This window comes from Amblyomma americanum, chromosome 2 (genome assembly GCF_052857255.1).
Source record: "Amblyomma americanum isolate KBUSLIRL-KWMA chromosome 2, ASM5285725v1, whole genome shotgun sequence".
Taxonomy (NCBI): Eukaryota; Metazoa; Arthropoda; class Arachnida; order Ixodida; family Ixodidae; genus Amblyomma; species Amblyomma americanum.
Window position 1 is genome coordinate 80,261,299 of NC_135498.1, and position 21,201 is coordinate 80,282,499.

Genomic DNA, 21,201 nt, shown 5'->3' on the forward strand with positions numbered 1-21,201 from the left:
TCTTCATTTAAACCGTGTCTTTGACAGAGTCACTCGACACACAAAAGAAACAGTTATCAGACCATTTATGGCTGAGTTTAGACTTGCATGTGTACATAGCACTGTTTGTCTTTTGAAAATCTGCATTTTACAGGCATGTGCAAGCAAATAATTGTTGTTGAACACTGAGAGTCACGCACAGGCTGTTTTCAGTTTGGTTTTTGCACAATGAGCAGCTCTGGAGTGCGCATTTTTTTTAATTGGAAAAGTGTGCCATAATGCATAGTGAGAAAGGGAGAAGGGAGTGTACCAGAAAGGAGGAGTTATGACCACTTTTGCTTAGGTATTTGCAAGGGTTCTTTATATATGGCTGTTTTGCACTGACTGCACTCTGTGTCAGTTTTTTTCTTATCTTTTTAAAATTTTGAATTAGTAAACACAAATTAACTTGCTCTTATATTTCAAACTGTCAGTGTCTATAACGTTTTTCATGTCGGCTCCAAAAGGTACCGTGTATTTGTCGCCGTACCTTGAAAGGTTTTTGCGATGAAATTTGGATATTTCAAAATCTGGCTAGTGAAAGCTAGTGAAAAGAAAACGTCCTTAGCAAGCGCTCTGCGGTCTCGCAGAGCAATGCGTGCTTCTCACCACCACTTTGTACAGGACAGAGTCTGTCTGTCTATCAGAGCAATGACGAGAAAGGACATGTGGGAAGGAGACTAAGAAAAATTCTTCTAATGAGATTCAATGTAGTGCAGCAAGCGATGGAAAATGAAACAATAGGAATATTTGGAGACTGAAAGTAGTGTAGATTCTAAAACAAATTAGAGTTGATATCCGAACTGAAACCAAAAAAGTGAACTTGGATGGTACATGGAAACTGACAGGTAACTGGTAATAACCCATATATGCCAAAACTTAAAAAATTTGAAAAACTAAAATATTTCTTGATATAGAACGCATATTTCACTTTGCAATTACAATCAGAATCATCCTTTTATTGTTGGAAATATTTTTCTCAGCACTGACTTGAGCCCTCCTACAATGTAGGATACTAGGCAAATTCGCTACCTGTTATGTGTGGTAAAGGTTAAAATATTTGGCATCAGCTTTAAAATCACACTTTTCATTACATGTGGTAGTTTCCTTATGGCAATGTGCAAAAATTGCTTTTCTTGCAGATCTACAATGTAGCCGACGGGCTCAAGTTTCAGAAATGGTGTCCAGAGAGGACTGGCAGATCTTTATGAATGCACACAACGCACAGAACTGAATGCACACGAACACAACCCTTGCACGGGAAACGTCTCGACCCTCTTGAACCTACGCCAGCGTTTTTAACTTGTAGAGTTACTGTGCAAAGGAGTGCTGCCCTACATGTAGAATGCTAGGCATATCATGAGTTAAGGGAAATGGAATGCCATTTAAAGGTTGCAGAAAACTAAGTGAGGCAAACGTGTGTTCAGATAGGCTCACTATGGCTGGTGTGAGGCAGGAGTAAGTAGAGATGAGTCTGAGAGGTCTTTCTCCTGCAGTGGGCTTAAAGTGGCTGACAACTTGTAAGCCACCACGGCTACAATGGCACAGTGAAACTCGTGGCGAGGTTACTCCAAGTAGATGAATGCCAGCAACGTTCAAGGAACTTCATAAATAAGTTTTTATTCTCCGAAGCAAATAAATAACAGTAAGCCACTCTTGGTCTGGACAGCCTCTGTAGGCAGAGGCCAGCCTGCAGTGTCAAATAAATGCAACCGCAGGGTACTTTGTGACGCCCTTGTTGCTGGCACTCTTTGGCGACATGCACGAAGCGAATTCCTGGCGCAGCTCGTTCCAGAAGCCAGAGAGGTGAGGCAGCTTGGCGTCGCACCTCTTCTCGGCGACTTCCAGTAACGTTTCCAGCAGGAAACTTGCATTTTTTTGGATCAGTGGCACCTGTTTTCAAAAGGGTTAGCATTTTGCAGTTTATGCCCCACACAGCCGTTCCAAGGTATTTTCGATGCACACGAATCAAGGGTTGATGGGCATTGGGTTATGCTTGCATGCTGCCATTGCATTCACATTTACTTGTAAGCACAGGCAGTGTTCATCGTGCACTGATTTTTTTAGGTTCAGTAATACCACAACGTGTATACATATTCAATCCTCTTTGAAATGTGAAAGATTTGGGAACAAAGCACATGGCAGTTGTTTACAAGGCCTGCGTGAATAAGAAAAAAATTTAATTTTTTCCATTATTGGAGGAGGGTGGAGTGGTTTCAGATCAATACTTGGAATCGAGACTTTTTTGAAGATTTGCCAGCAGCGTGGTAAGTACCAGGCATGAAAATTAAAGCTATCCACCAAATATCCAATCGTAAAATCCTAGTTACAATTTCCAAGATGTTACAAAAGAATTGACAGATGATTACGATAGCTGGTAATGCAAAATTTGAGCGCAGCTCTTCACATAATTTCACGCCACAGCTGGTAGGTGGCGTGTTGTTCACCTAGCCACCCTCCAGGATCTTCCCGTGACAGCCACGTTCCAGTTGTCCATTCCTCCGCTCTCACCATGGCAGGTGGCGTGTTACGCCGAAAGCGCAGACTCCGACAACTACGACACAGAACGCAAGAACAGGCTCCTACGAGCTGCGCTCTAAAAAAAAAGCATACTGCTCTGCTGTAAGTGAGCAAAAATAACTGGCGCAACACCTTGCACAATTTGGCAGCTCTATGCCAGTGGCACACTAAAACCAGGTTAAAACCAAACGCTCGCTTACGTCTGACTTGAAACCCTTGTTAGCGAGGGAGGCATCCACGTGGCGCAAGTGTGCACGGAAGGTGGCAGCCAGGGAGTCCAGGATAAGAACCCTCGTGACAGGTGTGTGCAGCTTGAGCAGGTCATCAAGGAGATTGAGGAAGGTCTTGCAGAAGGACACCGTATTGGACGACAGGGACACCCAGCACTCGTCTGCAAGAACAGCGAATGCCTTGCTCCACACCCCACTTTGGTCAGTGCCATAGTGCTCACTATGTCCCATGACCTCTACTAACGTGAAGCAAGATAAAGGTGTGATGGCATGTTTCTCCGGGCATGAGGTCAAAGTGAAGCATTAATTATCACGCCACATGCAGACTGCTTTGCAAACACTTCAGGAGTCGGTGCATCACTGTACCAATGCACCTTTTTCACAAGATGTGATGGCCTCTGTGAGTGGACGAAAATCTGACTGCTACCCACAAAACTGGTTGAAAATTAATGCACTTGGGCGATGCAGGTGTAATCTGCTTCCACGAGGTGCCAGCTACTCATGAGAAGTGGCAGGTGCATGCTTGACAGCTTCTGCCATCTACTGCTGCTCGCACCTGATGACAGCGTGATCTGCGCATGCATATTAGAAGCTGGAGGCTTGTTTTAAACCAGTGGAGCTTGGGAAAGGGTAGAGGAGGAGCGCCACGCATATGCAGAGCGGTCATGTGAAAAAGGTGGATTAACCTATTATCTTAAGAGCTTCGTGTTTGTAAGTTCCAGGCCTTTTGTACTGCTCTGGTTTGACTCTAGTTTCACATGAATTCAAATTTCTAAATGCGAGAACTATACGACATATAAATTTTACAAACACTCATTGAGTGCCTGCGAAATGTGCGTATCTAATTAATGAGGTTATAACACATTATTGCACTGCCTCTTTTCTGTAGAGCACCTGGGCATTTATATACCCACATAATGAATCCACTTTTTTTGCAGAAAAGTTGACATCAGTTTGGAGGGAGGGTTCATTATGCAGGAAAAAAGTTTCTTTTTTTTTCACAGGGTCAAAATTTCATACCATACCTCCGTCCATACTTCCGTCACCAACAAACGCACCCGGCCAAATGCATTCGTGCTGCTGGTGTTTAGCATCGTTCACGCTCACGCGATCGCACAATTTTGTGGTAGCCGGTGGCACTGGCCAATCACGGCGAGATAGCACGAACACGCTGAATGCCGGCCCTGAAGGTCAGGTGTGCGTTTTAAAAAAAAAAAAACAGAAACACGAGGTTAAAGAAACATACAGGACGGTTATGAGTGTACAATGCGAATGTTTAAGCCTTAGCTTAGAGTACACAATGTCTTGGTACTCTGCCAAGTTCACCGAGCACGCTGCACTGTGCTGCCTCCTCCCACACCCCTCCGGCAGGAGCTCTCCTCAAAATATAAACAAAGGAGTGGCGATGTTATCAAGGGGGGGGGGGGTCAGCTTTTGGCAAGCTGCCAAGATGTGCACTGTGGATGGGGCGAATATCGAGGAACCCGCTACAAAAGGCTAAAGGGTAAAAAAAAAATTAAATTATGGACCACAAAAGTGGGGGGGCGGGTTCATTATGCGAGTGGGTTCATTACACGAGTATATATGGTATTGTATGCAGGTGACTTGTAGGTGTGTAATGCCTGCGAAAGCAAGCATTTTTTTTTTCAGTATCAGTCTTCCACATAAAGGAAAATCTACTCAAAACAGGCATTTTTCCCCACACATCTTAAGACACCCAGCTAAATGACAAAGAAATGCACAGGTCAGACTAACAGGTTTTTATCCAACTATGTGACTGTTTTGGCGGCTTAAATCTCTCAAGGCTGCCGAAACAGAAGACTGCATACATATCTGCCACCAAATGAATTGTGACGTGCGACCAACAACGACAAAAGTCAATTTATGAAATGTTAATTACTTTTATAGCAACTTGTATCTCTGCAAAGGTGTACATTAAAGCTAATACTAACCAGTTATCTGCATCAGATAAAAAGTTATTTGCATGGCACCACAGGGCAAACTAACAGCATTTGCCTGAATTCTATTTTCACACTGTAGAAGTTCTACAACACGTTTGTGAAAGGAGCTATACTAGTTATCGCTCTGGAAAGTTGTCCCAGAAATACTCCTGGTTGTGCAACCATGCGGTGGCTGTGTGGTTAGGGCGCTCGGCTACTGATCCGTGATCCGGAGTACCGCGTTTCGTTTTGATGGAGGTGAAATGCAAAGGCCCCCATGTGCTATGCGACGTCAGTGCAAGATAAAGATCCCCAGGTGGTCAAAATTATTCCCCATCCATCCACTGCAGCACCCCTTCCTTTCTTCTCTCAATCCCTCCTTTATCCCTTCTCTTGGCCCAGTTCAGGTGTCCGTGAGATGGGAGACAGATACTGCACTGCGCCATTTCGCTTCCCCAAAAACCAATTTCCATTTTTTTCATTTCTGACTTAAGAAATGCAATTGTTGTTTAAGAATACATACACATAATGTGAATTTAATCTGAACAAAACGTAACCTTTGAAAATCTAATTCCCTGCAAACTCCTAACGATGAAATGCTAATCATTAAAAGAAGAGGCCTACCGTAGACGTATGATGAGATGCCTGAGACTCCAAGGTTGTTCATGTCATCAATCAGCTTCTGTAAGCCTGCCCTGCAGGACACCACAAAGCATTGACATTACCACCAACAGAACATGATTTATATTGAAACAACTTCCCAGCTGACCATACATGCCAGTGTAATGCACTCAATGCCAGAGAAGCAACTTTCCTGTTGGAGTGCTTTCAAAGTTATACACATAAAAAGAATAGCATTTACACAGGATTTTCAAGGGGATGCACTGCATGTCCGATATAGCCGATAATTTGAAATATCTGGGTTTGATATAACCTGGCTTGACTTACTACCCTTCCATGCAGTACTACCACTGGAAGCCATTTCATAAATTCTAACGCTACATTTTCACCAATTTTTCTTTTCATGTTCACCTGAACACTAGAGCCTAAGATGCTAGAATGCACCAACTGTTTCCTGTCATGCACAAAAAAAAAAATATGGTGCTGGCTTACTTATTGTAGAGGTTCTGTGGTCGCCAGCGGTCCTCAGCAGCTCTCAGTTTGATAGCCTCCAGCGCCTTGTCTCTTGAATCTGATATGATGCGCTCGACATCATTCTTGAGGAGCTTCTCCAGGAAAAAAGATAGGTCCAGACCTATCTCCCACAGCTGGGAAAAAAGTAAAGCAAGAAGACTGTTCAGGCCGGCTGAAGTCATTCCTAAAATGCAGGTAGCTGTCAGATGCCTTAACTTACCCCAGGGAACTTAATCCACCATTAACACTGAATATGATTCAATCTATGTGCTACCTAAAGAAACTGATAGCCCACAACTTAATTAAATCGGCTGGTATTATAAGTTGAGCAGAGTTAACTGTTGGACTAGTTGGTGTTCTGACATAACATTCGTCTTATTTAGTGCAAACGACAAGACGAAAGAAATGACGAAAACGAACACGGGCACTACAGACACAACTGATTTTTGAAGGTTGAACCATACATATATATACTATATGCACAGGCCTGAGCAGGTGCAACCTTACGCCTCCAATGACTCACAAGTGGTTTATTGCTTACTTTTGCCTAGGATTCTCGCACCATGAAAAAGTGGTTGACAATCGATAAAAACAATGCAACGGTCAACAAGGTGCGTGCCCTCTTTTGAAAGTCTTTTCCTTTGTCCTATTGTTTGCACTAAATAAGATGAATGTGGTATAATGAATTCATTTGAGGGTAAAGAAATTCTCCAGTAATTAACCGCACAATTTTGAGAATAGCAAAGCAGTGAGCAATTTAAACTTCTGATCTTTAGTGAAGAAGGAAGAACACTTGCTTCTTTTAATATCTAGCTGACTCAAAGATGGCATAGCTGAGGACATGGCATGCAAAACTGATGACTGCTTCACAAGGATGCAGAAAACCCATTGTGGTGTGGTGTGAACTGCCCCTTTCATAACAAAACAACATGCTATTTTCTGACAACGAATTAAGTCACTTCCCCAAAACAACAGCGTTGCAAAGTAAACTTTTTGCACAGCTCTGCTAGCACCAGTCTGCTAGAACCAACAGACAAAGTGAAAATGAGCTCCAAGGAAGGGACAACATCATGTGCTCTAACATGGTATCTGATAGCAAGCTCACGCATTTAGAAATGATAACTGCCAGAATGCACTCTCTGCTGTCACTCACCCGCTCGCAGTGGGTCCGCACAGCCAGGATGCATTCTGTTGCTACCGAGAGAGAAACTTGCGTTGTGAACACATGGTTCGAGAAGAGCTTGACGAAGTTTTGAAGCTGGTCTTTGGCCCATACGACAAAAGCTTCTCATATAAAGAGAAAAAAAAAGTAGTTAATAAGCAGCCCAGAAAAAGAAATGTATGGCGGCACACTCTAATCTGAAACATCACAATAAGCAAAAAAAAAACAAAAAAACAGCCTGATCTTGGCTTTGCAAGTTCTGGAAACACCAAGCTTCCATGAAATTGATGCTTCGACAATCTTATAAATCTATAAATTTCCTTTGCTTTGTAAAAAAGAAAAATAATAAATTTTAGAAAATGTTTATTTGTTGCACTTTTTTTAATTAGTACATTTTCTACCACACCTTAGCAAGCAGTACCTTGTGGGTAGGCAGCATTCCTAAGTATTGAAAGCAAATAGTATGCACTTCATTTACACATGTCATTCCTGGCTGTCTACACATAGCCCAAAGTGAACTGATAATTACACATGCAATGTAACTACTAAAGTAGGTGACCAGTGCATTTCTCTATCTGTTTTCAATAAAGTTATTAGTAAATGCCTTGATTTATTACATGTACATAATATGTATGTGTTTATCAGCCAGTTTAGGCATTGAGAATACACATAAATAGTGCACTGAAATGCATTTGCTCATATGCACAGAAAGCGCAGTCAGTCCCACAAGTCCCATCAATCAAGTGCTCTCCCTTTTGGAGATAATCTGCTTAAACCAAAATAAGTGGTTCTAGCAATAGTTGCAGAGTGGAAACTACCTTTGATAGTCATCTCTTGCCAGCTGTGCTGAGTGCACACCCACTACAGTAATTACCTGGGCCTGCATTGCAGCAAATTGCTCAATACCATACATGACTTTAATGAACTGTCATAGTTATTCTCGAATACGATTGATTGACCTGTTTCACTGAATTAATGTTTTCTGTGCAGTCGGACACTTCGAAAACCATATATATCTTTAATGAACTGTCATAGTTATCCTTGAATATGATTGACCTGTTTCACTGAATTAATGCGTTCTGTGCAGTTCTGACACTTCGAAAACATTGCTCCTGCTGTCAGGCATTGTGACATGTACTCATCATGGCTGTGCTGTGTTAGAACTCTTTTTATGTGCATGCTGTTTCTGAAATAAAATTCTCACTATTACTAGCCTTACTGTTATTTCTATACCTTTATGCGAATCATCCCCATCATCTTTTCCTCCTTCCAGAGAAGAGCTTTCATAGCTCTTTTCGAATGCCAATGTCATCTGCCAATATTCTCTCCCCACAGTTATATCCCTTCCAAGCGCTTTGTACACAATTGTGTACACAGATAACTTACAGCTTTTTCTGAGAGACTGGTGCACGTAGCAGTGATTTCACTGTTTCAGTCAAATTGAGCACCCTTCCTGTCGCAAATAAATTTTTTTTGCATCATGTAGCGAATGCAGTAAAGAATAGTAAATAATTTTTCACATACCAGTGAGCTAGTTAGCATTTTCTCTGCCATTTTTGTGCAGGTAGATTTTGCCGCAAGTGAAAACATTCATTGTTTTTGCTCAATTATGAGCAAAATGTGAATCTTTGAAACACAAAGTGATTCCACGATCCCTAGGGTGCTTACCTGACACATGAGAACATTTCGATGTTACTATTTCTAACAAATCTGACACTTTGTATGGAATTCTGCATATCGTTGTAAAAACCTACCCGCTGGTCTTTCACGCTCGAAAACTAACAAATTCTCTTTCTTGAGGCCTGAATATACTACTACTTAGGTGAAAAAATCAAAACGAAAAATGGCGCCTGAAAGGATATTTTTACACCGAGGGCCTTCCTCTCCACAGGTGTTTAAGAAAGCCCCTAATACAATCCCCAATGCTCACAAGAGGCACAGCTGTTGTTGCTGCTGAATGCCTGGCTGAACTCCTGGCCCGTCTCAACCATGCTGGTGAAGAACAGTTCGCACAGCTTCTTGATGTACGGAGCAGTGGCACCTTCCATCTTCTGCTGACGCATGGAGTACTTCAGGATGGCACTGCGGTGCTTCAGGAACAGGTCACAGGCCTTCGAGAGAAAGAGCACGGAGTACCGCACTTGCAATTAGATTGCAGAGTCACAAGGCTGTGGGAATGAGCGATAGGAAGCTCAGAGCTCACATTAATAATCAGGCTCGTAGTCAAAATGATGGCGAGCCTATTGTTCTCTTCTGCTTTACACGAATGGAGGCACTAAACAGCCGTGAAACAGCACCACATAATTTCCGCCAAGCTGTACTGCTATTTTAAAGCACAATCAACTTGACTTGGCATAAACTTATGGGATAGTCCGCATCTCACTTTAAAGCAAACAGCCCGTGTACAGGAATAAAAATTTACACATGTAAAGAAAGATTTTGTTGTTTATTTGAGTCAAACCTCAATTTAACAAGCATCACATATACCATGAATTAGTTCACTGAAATGAGGACCCCATTAAAATGACAGATGATATGGCTCTAGGGCTATCTATGGGAATATCAAAATTTGTTAGGATGAAAATTTGAAAAATTATCCAAGCTGTTGCATATGGTAACGTTGTTGTACTCACATTACTATCAGACAAAACTTGTCACTTACACGCCTTGGCAGCCATTAATGCTGACAGTACGGGACCAGCGCATGCATTACAAAAGATGTGGGCGATGCGACTTAGTCTCACCTGTGAAGACTTCCCCAACTTTATGAGCAGGCTGACAGCGCGGCGCGCTGCCCGTGGCCCGCCCTGGAGTGAGCGGCCCGGCGAGACATGCAGTTCATTCGTCAACACATCGACCAAGTGCTTCACACGGTAATCAATTCGTGGCCTGTGAAAAAAATGGCGTGAGTGTTTTAAAAACATTAAAACAATTTGTTCATACAACGCGTACCATTTAGAAAGCCAAAATTTAGAGGAATAAGATTATCGTTTGCGTACAGTAACACCACAGAGCAGGTAAGCATTTCTGCGGTTCACAAGATAAAGCTAAAATATTTGATATCAATGCATTGATATGTGGTACACATGTCACACTACATTTCATCTGCAGATCGAGAGTACTCAAAAAAACATTACAGCAACCTGTAGTCTGGTTTGCTGCAGAAGACTAATTCACTAACACACTCACTGGACAACAAACGAGCAGTTAGACACTGAAAGTTCAATCTTTTGTTCAAACAAGAGCAAGAAACATTTCAATGCTCCCTGCAATTGTAGTGTTCATTTGATCCGTTTCATGGTTCTGCAAATGTGACTCTTGGATAAATCAGTGCTTTTCCAGCACAGATCAAGACATTGAAATTGAAGCTATGACCACTGTTTGCCTTGTTAACTCTTTGCAGAATGTTGCTCAGAAAAAAAAACATAAAAACTGACTTTCACCCCTACTCATAGCTGACAGAATCTAAAAATACCGTATTTACACGATTGTAAGTCGACTCGAATGTAAGTCGACTCGAATGTAAGTCGACTCCCCCAAATCGCATGTCCGAAAAAAAAAAAAAAAGTTGATGCGAATGTAAGTCGACCCCCCCCATCGCATGTCCGAAAAAAAAAAAAAACACCGGTGGAGCGCTTCAAAAACAAAAATTTATTGCGTAGATGGGCTATTCATCCTCACTTGAGTCATCTTCAGTGGTACTGCTGTCATCGTCGCCGCCGCTGCGATCCCACAGCACATCGTCCTCCATTGAAAGCCCGCACTTCCTAAATGACCGCACCACGACATCGCGTGGAACGGCCACCCAAGCGGAAATCACCCACCCGTACACAGCCGCCAGGGAGGCTCTCTTCACGCACCCCGTTGGCGTAAGTTCCCGCCCTTCTGCCGCAAGCCACTCGTTGTACTCACACCGGAGCAAGTACTTGAATGGCTTGTTAATGCCAACGTCTAGCGGCTGCAGCTGCCCCGTCAGACCACCGGGAATCACCAGCATATCTGTATCTTCTTTTCGGAGCTCTGCCATCACTTTCGCGGTAAGGTGGCTGCGAATGAGTCCAGCACGAGGAGGTTCGGATTACGATTTTTGAGGGATGCCCCTGGCCTCAAAAGCCACACCCGACGGTACCAATCAATAACTAAGTCGTCCGTCATAAAGCCTTTTTCGTTCACTCACACAATCACACTTTCCGGGAACATTTCCTTTGGCATAGTTTTTCTTTTGAAGACGATGTACGGTCGGAGCTTTGTGCCATCTGCCAAGCATGATAGCATAACAGTGAACCGAAGTTTCTCGTTTCCTGTCGTGAGAAGCTTAACCTCGCGAGCTCCCCTAACGCTCACTGTTGTGTTGCTCGTCGTGTCGAAGTAGACGGGAGTCTGGTCCGCATTGCCGATTTGGCCGAGCAGGTATCGCCGCGAGTCGCGGAGCTTGAGGTAGTGCCTATGGAAGGCGAGAACTTTCTCCTCGTAAGCAGCAGGCAGCTTCTGGCATACACTAGTACGCCGACGAAGAGAGAAGCCAGCCTTCTTCATAAATTTCGAAGCCCAAGCCCTGCTGGCTTTGAAGTCTGTTCGGAGTATTCCAGCTTCCGCAGCAAAGACCCGGGCTTGTTGCGTGATCATTTCGCATGTCACTGGAAGGGACCGATCACGTATTTCGCTGACACACGCTGCAAGCTTGACCTCCAGCTCCAGAAAGCATCCCGACTTCGGCCCGCGGAAACCTCTTCGCTTGGAGTCGCAATCAAAAATTTCGTCTCGCTGCTTCCGCCACTCCTGCACCAACCGTTCAGAAACATCGAACTTGCGGCCCGCCGCGCAGTTGTTGGTTTCTTCAACGTAAATGATGGCCTCCCTCTTGAACGCTGCAGTGAATGAGCGCCGAATGCTTTTCAAACATGGAGAGCTCATGGCGAAGCACGCGGCCGGCAGTCGAGCCAAAAGCACCAACTCCAAGCACCACCAAACAAAGAGTGATCGGTGTCGGGGCGTCCGCTCTTCCAGCAAACATCGGCATTCCCCAGAAGCGCCGCTGTTACGTATTGCCCAACCAACTGAAATAGCGGCTCTTCCATCAGCTAGCGACAGTCCCGGGCGCTGGCGCAGACTCCACGATTGGAACAGCGGGACAGCGGCCCTTCCCGCGAGTGAAATGAAATGAAATTGGTTTTGGGGTAAAGGAAGTGGCGCAGTATTTGTCTCAAATATCGGCGGAAACCCAGATGTAAGGGAAGAGATAAAGGAGGGAGTGAAAGAAGAAAGGAAGAACGAGGTGCCGTAGTGAAGGGCTCCCGAATAATTTCGACCACCTGGGGATCTTTAACCTGCTGTACTGAAATCGCACAGCACACGGGCGCCTTTGCGTTTCGCTTCCATTGAAACGCTGCCGCCGCGGTCGGGTTCTAACCCGGGTATCCTGTTCAGTAGCACTGAACCATCGCGGTGGGTAATGATGTGCCCAGTAAAAATAAAAAATGAAAAATCCTGGCCAAAAAGCCCGCGGAATACCTGAATGCTACGCTTGGAGCCGTAGAGCAAACACAAACTTCTAACATCGCAGTAGTGTCCCCGATAGATTGTTTTTCTTGTTTTTATTGGCAGTTCAAGGTTTCGTTTCGATTGTAAGTCGACCCCCCCCCCCCCCCACTTCGGAATTTTAAATTTCAAATAAAGGGTCAACTTACAATCGTGTAAAAACGGTATATGCAAGTTCCAAGCGGCATGGATGCATACTGCGAAAGATGGTCCCATAAATTGATAGCTAAGCCATTTGGTATATGCAGAGGTTAGGCATAGAAATGTAGCTCATGCTTTACATGGAGTTAATTTTATTGAAAACAGAAAACAGCATGAACTGCCAGCTCACTTCATCTCCTCCAGTGGCTTGGCATTGGGGTAGAGAGAAAAGTGTTCTTCCGTCTTGAGCACCAAGTTGACGGCTGCCTCAAAGTCTCTCTCTGCCACACATACATCAAGGTCCTCAGGCAGCTCAGTGAGCCATTCAGGCAGCACAGCTCCACCCTCACACTCGTACAGGTCCTCAGCTTCTTCTTCGTCAAAGGCTGCAGCGGGTGCACAAGTTTGGCATGCGATTGATTGAACAACAAAAAAGGAACCTTGTACCACAGCATATTGGTACTCAAGTGAAGCAGCCTTTTTTCAATGCGCTTGAACATGGAATGCGATGTGCAAGAGTGTGCTGCTGCACATTGCCTGGTTTAGTTTTGGCAACAGTCAGTGTTGCACATCAAAGGGACAGGGAGCAGATTTCTGAAGTGAAGTAACAAAGAGACGTGCTTAGTTACCGCTGTTGCAGGCCATGCTGAAGGCATAAAATTTGGCAGTGGTTTAGCTCTGGTTAAACCTGGAGTGACACGATAGCTACAGCTGGCTGAATGAAACTTGTTCACGTGGCCAACCACGTGACGAACCACGTGATCAGCCACGGCGCCGAGCTGCTGGCAGCTGCTCCGCACCACGTCACCAACCACGCTGAAGGCTCGAAATGCTACCGTAATGTAGCTATCGCTATAAAACTGTGCGTTAGAGTCATTGCAAGCATGTAACGGGCTCCCATAGATGCAAGGATAGTAAAACCCTTGCTTCAGCCCCAGGATGTGCAGGGCTGACTGGCACGGTCATGGAACCTTGGAGCATGCTCTGGCATGCGTTTTCATACTTCCCTCAACACCAGAGGCCTGCTAAGAGTGCTGATTTCTGTGTGCCAGTAAAGTCACTCCCAGATATGTCTGAAGTTTAAGGAGCACTGACCACTCTAGTCTTTGGTGCCCGGAAACACAAGATGTGAAAGCAATGCTATGCCTACAATGTCCACGCTCTCACGCTGTTGGCGCCAGTATTGTATGCCAGCGCTGCTGCTCTACCCATGGCATCACAAGTGCCTACGTGTTTCTAAAATTCACGCCACCTTGCTACCCATTAAAGCAAGCACAAGAGCCATAAGATCAAGAACGGTTTCACAGAGGTTGTTTTTAAGTCAAGCATGCTGCTGAGCTCAGAGTGTACAGCTGTGCGTCACGTGCACAAATGAACTCACGGTTGTTGTCAAGGCTCAGTAAGCTGCCCTTGGGGTCAAGTAAGGCTGATTCCCTTTTAAGGGTAACAACTGCCATCTTGGCTTGCTTTGTCTGCTCTATCGCTTCCATCCAGATCCTCTGTAAATATCAAAGGCATGTGTCAATGAAAAATGTGGGGGTGCCCAGCTTACAATAGGCAAGCCACAGGAAGAGCCTCACAGCATGCATCTCATAAAACATGTGGTAGAGCATGCCTCGCACTGGGCAACCTAATAGGCTATGGTGCGTTTACCTTTTCAGCAGCTGTTTCACATTGGAATTGTCGTGCATGGGGAAATGTCAATATTTTGAAGCAGTTTTTGGATCCTGAAAACAAACCAGTGCATATTACACAGGTACAGCTGATGTTATGCTAAAATCCCCGCATCACTCATTAACCACTAAAATAACCACTAAAATAACTGATTTATTTACTTATATATTTCATGAAGCAACTAGTAGCTTAATACAGTGCACTATGTATACAGAATATCCAACATAGAGCAAGCCAAAGGTTAGATTTAGTTTAGTTTTATGGGGGTTTAACATCCCAAAGCAACTCAGGTTATCGGGGACGCCGTAGTGAAGGGCTCCAGAAATTTCGACCACCTGAGGATCTTTAACATGGGCCTCTAGAATTTCACCTCCACCGAAATTCGACCGCTGTGACCAGGATCAAACCCGCGTCTTTCGGGTCAGCAGCCAAGCGCCATAACTATTGAGCCATTGCAAAGGAACTCACACAAATTGCAGGTACGAAAGTGAAGCAACGCTGTTGGCTACTGCCTAAAGCCAAAGGGGGTGATTTTTACTGCATTTAAGCCAAATTAAACACGTTGGCACCATTACTCAACTTTTCAAGTGCGGAGCTTCTTTTCTGGAAAAGCAACTGCTGGAGTTTTTTTCCTTTTTACTATGGTAGCACTGCTGTTGGAATACTTTCTGTGCTTCGAAAAAACCACGAGAAATAGGAAACTTGCACAGCAGGATCATGTGTTCTGAACATAACCCATCTTGCAACACATCCTGACAGGCCACTGATATGGCATCACTGCAGTCAACAGTGTCACTGCAGCTGGTATGAGCGCATGCAAGCACACACAACAAAATTCTCTTACACTTTCTTCCTTGCATGCCCTTTCTCCAAGGCATGGAATAAACATTCAGAATAAGCTTACATTTGCAGGATGTGAACCATTTGTGGTTTCTTCTAACAACGTTCTAATTAGCCCTTTTTAAGTACCGACATTAGTTTAAAAGTTGGATAATTGATTTCAGCTAGTTACCTGGATAGTATGACGCGGTGAAATAAACTGCTGCTTTTTCTACATGCCTGCAAATAACAGTGCACAAGTTCCATTTCAACAAAAATGTACCATTTCAACATGTACTTGTTTTCTTTATACCCTTGGCTCATATTACATGGGTTGCCCCGTACAAATGATGGGAGTGAAAAGCCAAAAGAAATGAATGCAATCAAAGACCAGCTTAGATACAAGTGTAATGAAGAAATTTTCATATGAGTATGAGAATCAGGTTTTGTAGAAGTGTCTCGCTAAATTTTAACACACACAAAGTAAAAACACTTGAGCAGTTCAGATAATTCTAATTCCTATCTTTTGAAATTACTGTTCACTTCTTGCCATTGCACAACTTTTCTTTGGTTAAAAGGCCTTCAAATGCAACACTGGGCAACATGAAGGATCCAAGTATGCCACAGAAGTTACTGTTGCAACGCAGTAACTTTATGATCGTTGCTATAAACAGTAAGAGAAGTAGGTGCAGTAATAAGAAGAGCTTACTTTGGTCCTCTTTCACGTTGACGACAGCTAGGTTGTCCAACTCATACAGCATTTGGAACCGATACTGGACAGGGCCTCTCCTGAATGAAAAGAAGTAGGAAAACTCATTGCTATCAGTCCTAGTTCATGCACAATATGACAAAATTTTTTTAACAGGGTTCTCCCCATAAGTATTACACACACACACACATAAAAAAAGAAGGCATTACCAGAAAGAATTGGTTTGTCTGCTGCAAACACTTCCTTCCATAATGACACCCACCTGTCAGAGGTAAAGTGTTCTGATTACCTGCGGCCCGACAGTATATTCACTGAGCTTAAATTCAACAAGCCAAAAAGACAATTAACCTGACTTCATAAATAAACCCAACCTTCTAAATGCCCTACTATGTGCTCCGTTTGGCCAGAGTAAACTTTACAATGACTACACAAACAAAAAGTACTATGACAGTAGTACCATGACAGATCGGTTAATAAAATTTACAACAAAGCCCACAAAATTCTGGAAGTGATACCATTTCAAAAGGTGCAGGTGCAATTACAATAATCAGTCAGGTGGTGTTGATTTGATTTCATCGGCAAAAGGGTAGCTTGGGCAGAGTGCCATGGCCCCCCACACGGCATTTATTTCAGAAGAGAAGCTTAATGACATGCTCTGACTAAGTTACTAAATACTAGCTTGCCAAAACGCATAGCGCTAGATTACTGCGCATTTCAAAATTAACAATGGGTACATTCCTAAAGACACAAAGCCTTCTCATATTCTGAAAATTGTCGTAAATTGACGGTACCTGCGCCTCTGCCAAAACTAGCATGTTGATTGCGATGAACACACACAAGATGACAGTACCAGGGTAGCAAATTCAGCCGTTACCTATGAGGCAGCCAGTCAGCAAGCAGTAGCCCATCTGAGAGCAACACCAGGTAGATCTTGCATTCCGTGTTGTCCTCTCTGACTTCCATCATTTCACCACTGCGGACGATGTGCCTGTCTTTAACATCAAGGAGGCGCTAAACATGTGAGGAGAGAAAAAAAACCACAACAAATGTTTTTGACCCAGTCAGGACGTTAACTCTTGTACGTCCCTCCTCAATAAGTGCTACTACGTACAGTGCAACCTTCAACTTTTTCCAGAAGCGTTGAAAGACTTCGTTTTGGGTCTTCCTCTTTCTTCTCAGTGGCAGATACGTTAGTTGTGGACCCTGAAAACCAACAGAATAATAATAATAATGACTGGAAGGATTTTAGGCACACAGCTGAAGGAGTGGCTATGAGGCATGCCAAAGTAGGGGGCTCTGGATAATTTGGCCACCCTGGATCGTATAATGTGCATCCAAATCTTAGTAAACGAACAGTCAGAAGAAGAAAAACAGACCACTAATGTTCTATGCTAGTTACAGTCCAATCCGTTATTTCTTCACTTCAACACTTTCAACAAATATGAACAACATAAGGATGGACACAACTGCGAACTTGAGCAAAAATATGAATCAGGCAATCAAGCAAACACTGCGTTAAATCAGTAATGATTAATCAAAGAAAACTTAGCAGTAACACAACTCTAAAGTGTAAAAAGATTACTTCTTTTGTCAATGACAAAGAAGCATGATACATGCAGCTGCATAGTACTTCGACAAGGATTACATTCTGATGTTGGCATCTCAACTTGAATATATAGTTAACAATTACGCTTGTACATACATGACTCCAAGTGTGCTACTAGAAAGAAAAATAGAGAAGTCTTTGAAGCACTGGTGACTTAAAAAAGAAGTGACAGCATCAGTAACAATCAAGCACAGAGATGTTTTTTGATGTTGGCACCACCTTTGCTGTCTGTGATGGAGACTTCCTGTAGAGACTGCATGACGTTCTGTTGCTCTGTAAGCATGTGACTAAGCTGGTACATTTCACTCTCCAGGTCTGGATTCACGAGGCGATTCGTCAAGGAATGGGACATTTTCTACACAGGCTCAAGGACCAGGCTGAAGACGAAAAAGCAGACCGCTACGCCTCGAGCAAAATCTCACTTCTGGCACACCTAGAGCACAGGTGCCACTAGTATATTATGCGAAGAAAAACAAAGGGCTCTCACTTGCAGGTATTATAATACAGTAAGCACACCCGAAGATCGCCATGTTCTATGATGCACATGCAGTTTAGGAAAGCTGTCAAGCAAAGCATGCGTGAAAAAAAAAAAAAGAAAGCATGACAGGATACAGGAAATTTCTTTCGCAGTTTCAATGAACTGCATGTAGTTCTTGTAGACATTTTTCTTCAACAAGTTGTTGGTTTCGTCGGCGAGATTGGCAATCTGCTGTCTTTCGTTCAGAATGGCATCAATTCTCACTGAGTTTTCAACCAAATTCTTGACATCTGGAAAGGGCGAACAAGAAAGAGGCTCCTAGGAGCATCGAAAATTGCAATCGACACGCACAGCCTTTCAGAGCAATAGTGAAAAAAGGAAGCCTTCAGGCCCACCACGAGGAACGTTCACGGTAAGATGAAAACAAGCGAACGTAGATCCACTATCAGAGTCATCTAACACACTAAACTGGAACACGCGGAAGTTTATTTTCATAAACTTGGCGCAACAGCTAGCAGAACACGCCCCCCAAAAGCAACTCTTTCCAGCTTCTGGAGACACAACCCGCACCGCGCTGAGTTATTTTGTAAAATAGATCATTTAATGCACTGCGATATGTATGCATGCGAGTTCCTGAAGTCAGACATACAGTTTGTAGGACTGAAACCCGGCGATGTAAACTTGTCGCCGACAGCGTTGTAATCCGCCATGATTAGAACGACGAGCCAGTACGGTAGTTTAGTAATTAGATCTTTTTAATAAATTACCGTAAATATCATAAAATGAGAGTATTTATTATGTAATATATACATTTTACTTTTATTTTTATGAGTTTCCGTTTTGAAGGAAATATAATACACATATTTTGACGAGCGAAACGACGGTTTACTCGATGCAACCTGTTGTCTCTCGGCTGGGCACTTCGTCAGCTGTGTTGACTGTTGTGGTGATTCGCCCTGTGTCCGTAGAAGTGATCAAAACATGATCGTAACTGGCGCAATCCTGTGTCTATGACACGCTTGATGGGTAGAATGGAGGCGTGAACTCGCATCTACGTTTTAGCCAAGTGTGCTGGGCCGCGCAACCTCTGTGCGTTCACGTGTAACACCCCTTTGTATTTGCCGTAGCGCACCGAGCAACCAAACAACACACCTTGAAGTGACCACCCCTTGTTTTGCAGCTGTGCTATGGGCAATCAGCTGGCGGGCATCGCCCCGTCGCAGATCTACCCAGTAGAACACTACCTGACAGAGCTACCGGACTTCACTTTCGAAAAAAAGTAAGGCCCGTGCGGTCGTGTTCGAGCTGTCACGCTTGTTCGTTGAAAGTGTTCAGCGGGTTGCTGAATGCTTTTACGTGTCACGCAGATCACTCCTCACTTTACCGCTGGTTTTGTTTGCGTCCGTATGAGCTGGAAGGCACGTGACGTACTTGTTCCTCATTCTCTTTTTACGCTTATTTTGCAGTTTGGGTAGCACGAGGTTCTTCAAAGTTGCCCGTGTGAAAAACAAGTAAGCGTTTGATTTATACGAGCGTCGAGCGCTGCACATCAGCTGAAGACGCAACGCATCTCCAACTTTGTCTTTTTTCTTCTCTGCTGCACAGAGAAGGCCTTGCTATTGTGAAGGTCTTCGCAATTCACGATCCTTCTCTACCACTTGCGCCGCATAAAGAGACACTTGAAAGTGAGTGTGTTTAGCAGTTCAAATGCATGGGCCGGCCGTGGTCCTGCGGTTAGCGCTGCGCTTGCGCGCATGTATTGCTGTGCGCGGATAATTGCCATTCCCGCGCTTTTTTATTTTTTCTAGAGATCCGTCGAGTTCTGTCGGACGTTCCAAACACACTTCCCTTCCAAAAAGTTGTCGTAAGTGTCGTTCGTTTTACGAAAAATCATGCAGTTACGGGGACCATTCTTTTTTGCCTGAAGTAGTCATTACACTTGCTTGTGCATATGCTCAAGAAATGAAGTAGAGTTCTGCAACCACATCTGTCGTTCACAGAAAATAGCGTTGTCACCCGACTCTTTTTATTTTGTGTATGCATGCCTGCATTTAGTGTAATGATTGAAGAAAATCTTACTGTGATCATATTGCAGGAGAAAGCAAAATTTTCTGCTCACTTGCTCGGAGGCAAGCTATGCTCAGATGCAATCATTATTGCCTCCAACATGTTTCTGTCATTGAAATCAATTGTAATCTGAAGTGGCATGTCCTGAACACTTTTCCCTCTAGGAAACAGACAAAGCTGGAATAATAATTCGTCAGTTTGTGAAAGACAATCTGTATGATCGCATCAGCACTCGACCATTCCTGAACTCTGTGGAGAAGCGATGGATTGCTTTTCAACTTCTCCATGCTCTGGCCGCTGCCCATAGCCGTGGGGTAGGAATACGGAATTCAACACTTTATTGTGCTTTCTCACCCCTCTAAAATGTCATGCAAAGATCACAGTCTTGGGAACGGACACCATTATTTTCCATTTTCAGATATGCCATGGCGACATAAAGTTGGAAAACATTATGGTTACTGGTTGGTATTGGATCCTGTTAACTGACTTCGCCAGCTTCAAGCCTACATATTTACCAGAAGTAAGAGCGCCATTTTTCTAATTTTGTTTAACTTAAATTTTGTAACTACCGTAGAAACTCTTGTAAGAGTGGCACTTTTTTTTTTTAATTGGGTATGAATTTTGAAGGTGCGACCCATACATGAATTAAAAAAGTAACGTAAAGAAGTATTTTTTTTCCTCGAATTATCTAGTCCAAAACGGAGGGTGCGGGCCATACGTGGGTGTGGCCCTTACACAAGATTATACGGTATATGTGTCCTAAGTATAAAGGCAGTTTGCTGTTTAAATCTCTTCAGCTTGTGTGAACTAAATGACATTATTTTGGCTTTTATGCTCTACAGGTGAACTTGTAAACAAACAAAATTTTACTCTAATGTTAGACTTTTTTAAAAGCATACCGGACACGTACTCACGGAGATGTAAATCGGTTTACCGGACTCCTCCTGCGCAAGCGCAGTGGTATTGTTGGGGTCTGGCAGGGCCACTGTGCATGCGCAGCCAGCGACCAGTAAACCGGTATATGCCTACGTGAGCAAGTCTCCGGTATGCTGAAAAAGTCTATTCTCTCGAGGGTAGTTTGTAATTATATGAAAGATAAATTTAATTTTCTAGATATAGCCGCCGCGGTGGCTGAGTGGTTATGGCGCTCGGCTGCTGGTCCGAA

General features: G+C 43.7%; 2 protein-coding genes across 3 annotated transcripts in view; one reads left to right on the forward strand and one right to left on the reverse strand.

Moving 5' to 3' along the window:
* Window positions 1-1,612: 1,612 nt before the first annotated feature.
* Exo84 (exocyst complex component Exo84) lies at window positions 1,613-18,693 on the reverse strand. Its single transcript, XM_077654717.1, has 16 exons — window positions 18,619-18,693; window positions 18,104-18,259; window positions 17,711-17,806; window positions 16,997-17,088; window positions 16,760-16,896; window positions 15,886-15,965; window positions 14,337-14,410; window positions 14,065-14,182; window positions 12,874-13,069; window positions 9,749-9,893; window positions 8,935-9,115; window positions 6,996-7,126; window positions 5,822-5,976; window positions 5,333-5,403; window positions 2,739-2,929; window positions 1,613-1,911 (listed from the first exon to the last, which is right to left on the reverse strand). The coding sequence occupies exons 1-16, from the start codon at window positions 18,677-18,679 to the stop codon at window positions 1,717-1,719; spliced, it is 2,079 nt and encodes a 692-aa protein (XP_077510843.1). The 5' UTR covers window positions 18,680-18,693; the 3' UTR covers window positions 1,613-1,716.
* Window positions 18,694-18,860: 167 nt separating this feature from the next.
* The window catches only part of Vps15 (vacuolar protein sorting 15), a 35,041-nt gene continuing 32,700 nt past the window's right edge, over window positions 18,861-21,201 (forward strand). For both annotated transcript variants that reach the window (XM_077654718.1, XM_077654719.1), the window contains exons 1-7: window positions 18,861-19,058; window positions 19,150-19,248; window positions 19,436-19,480; window positions 19,575-19,654; window positions 19,778-19,833; window positions 20,201-20,350; window positions 20,455-20,556. In XM_077654718.1, coding sequence (XP_077510844.1) covers window positions 19,157-19,248; window positions 19,436-19,480; window positions 19,575-19,654; window positions 19,778-19,833; window positions 20,201-20,350; window positions 20,455-20,556 — 525 coding nt within the window. In that variant the 5' untranslated portion in view covers window positions 18,861-19,058; window positions 19,150-19,156. The remainder of the gene's footprint in view (window positions 19,059-19,149; window positions 19,249-19,435; window positions 19,481-19,574; window positions 19,655-19,777; window positions 19,834-20,200; window positions 20,351-20,454; window positions 20,557-21,201) is intronic.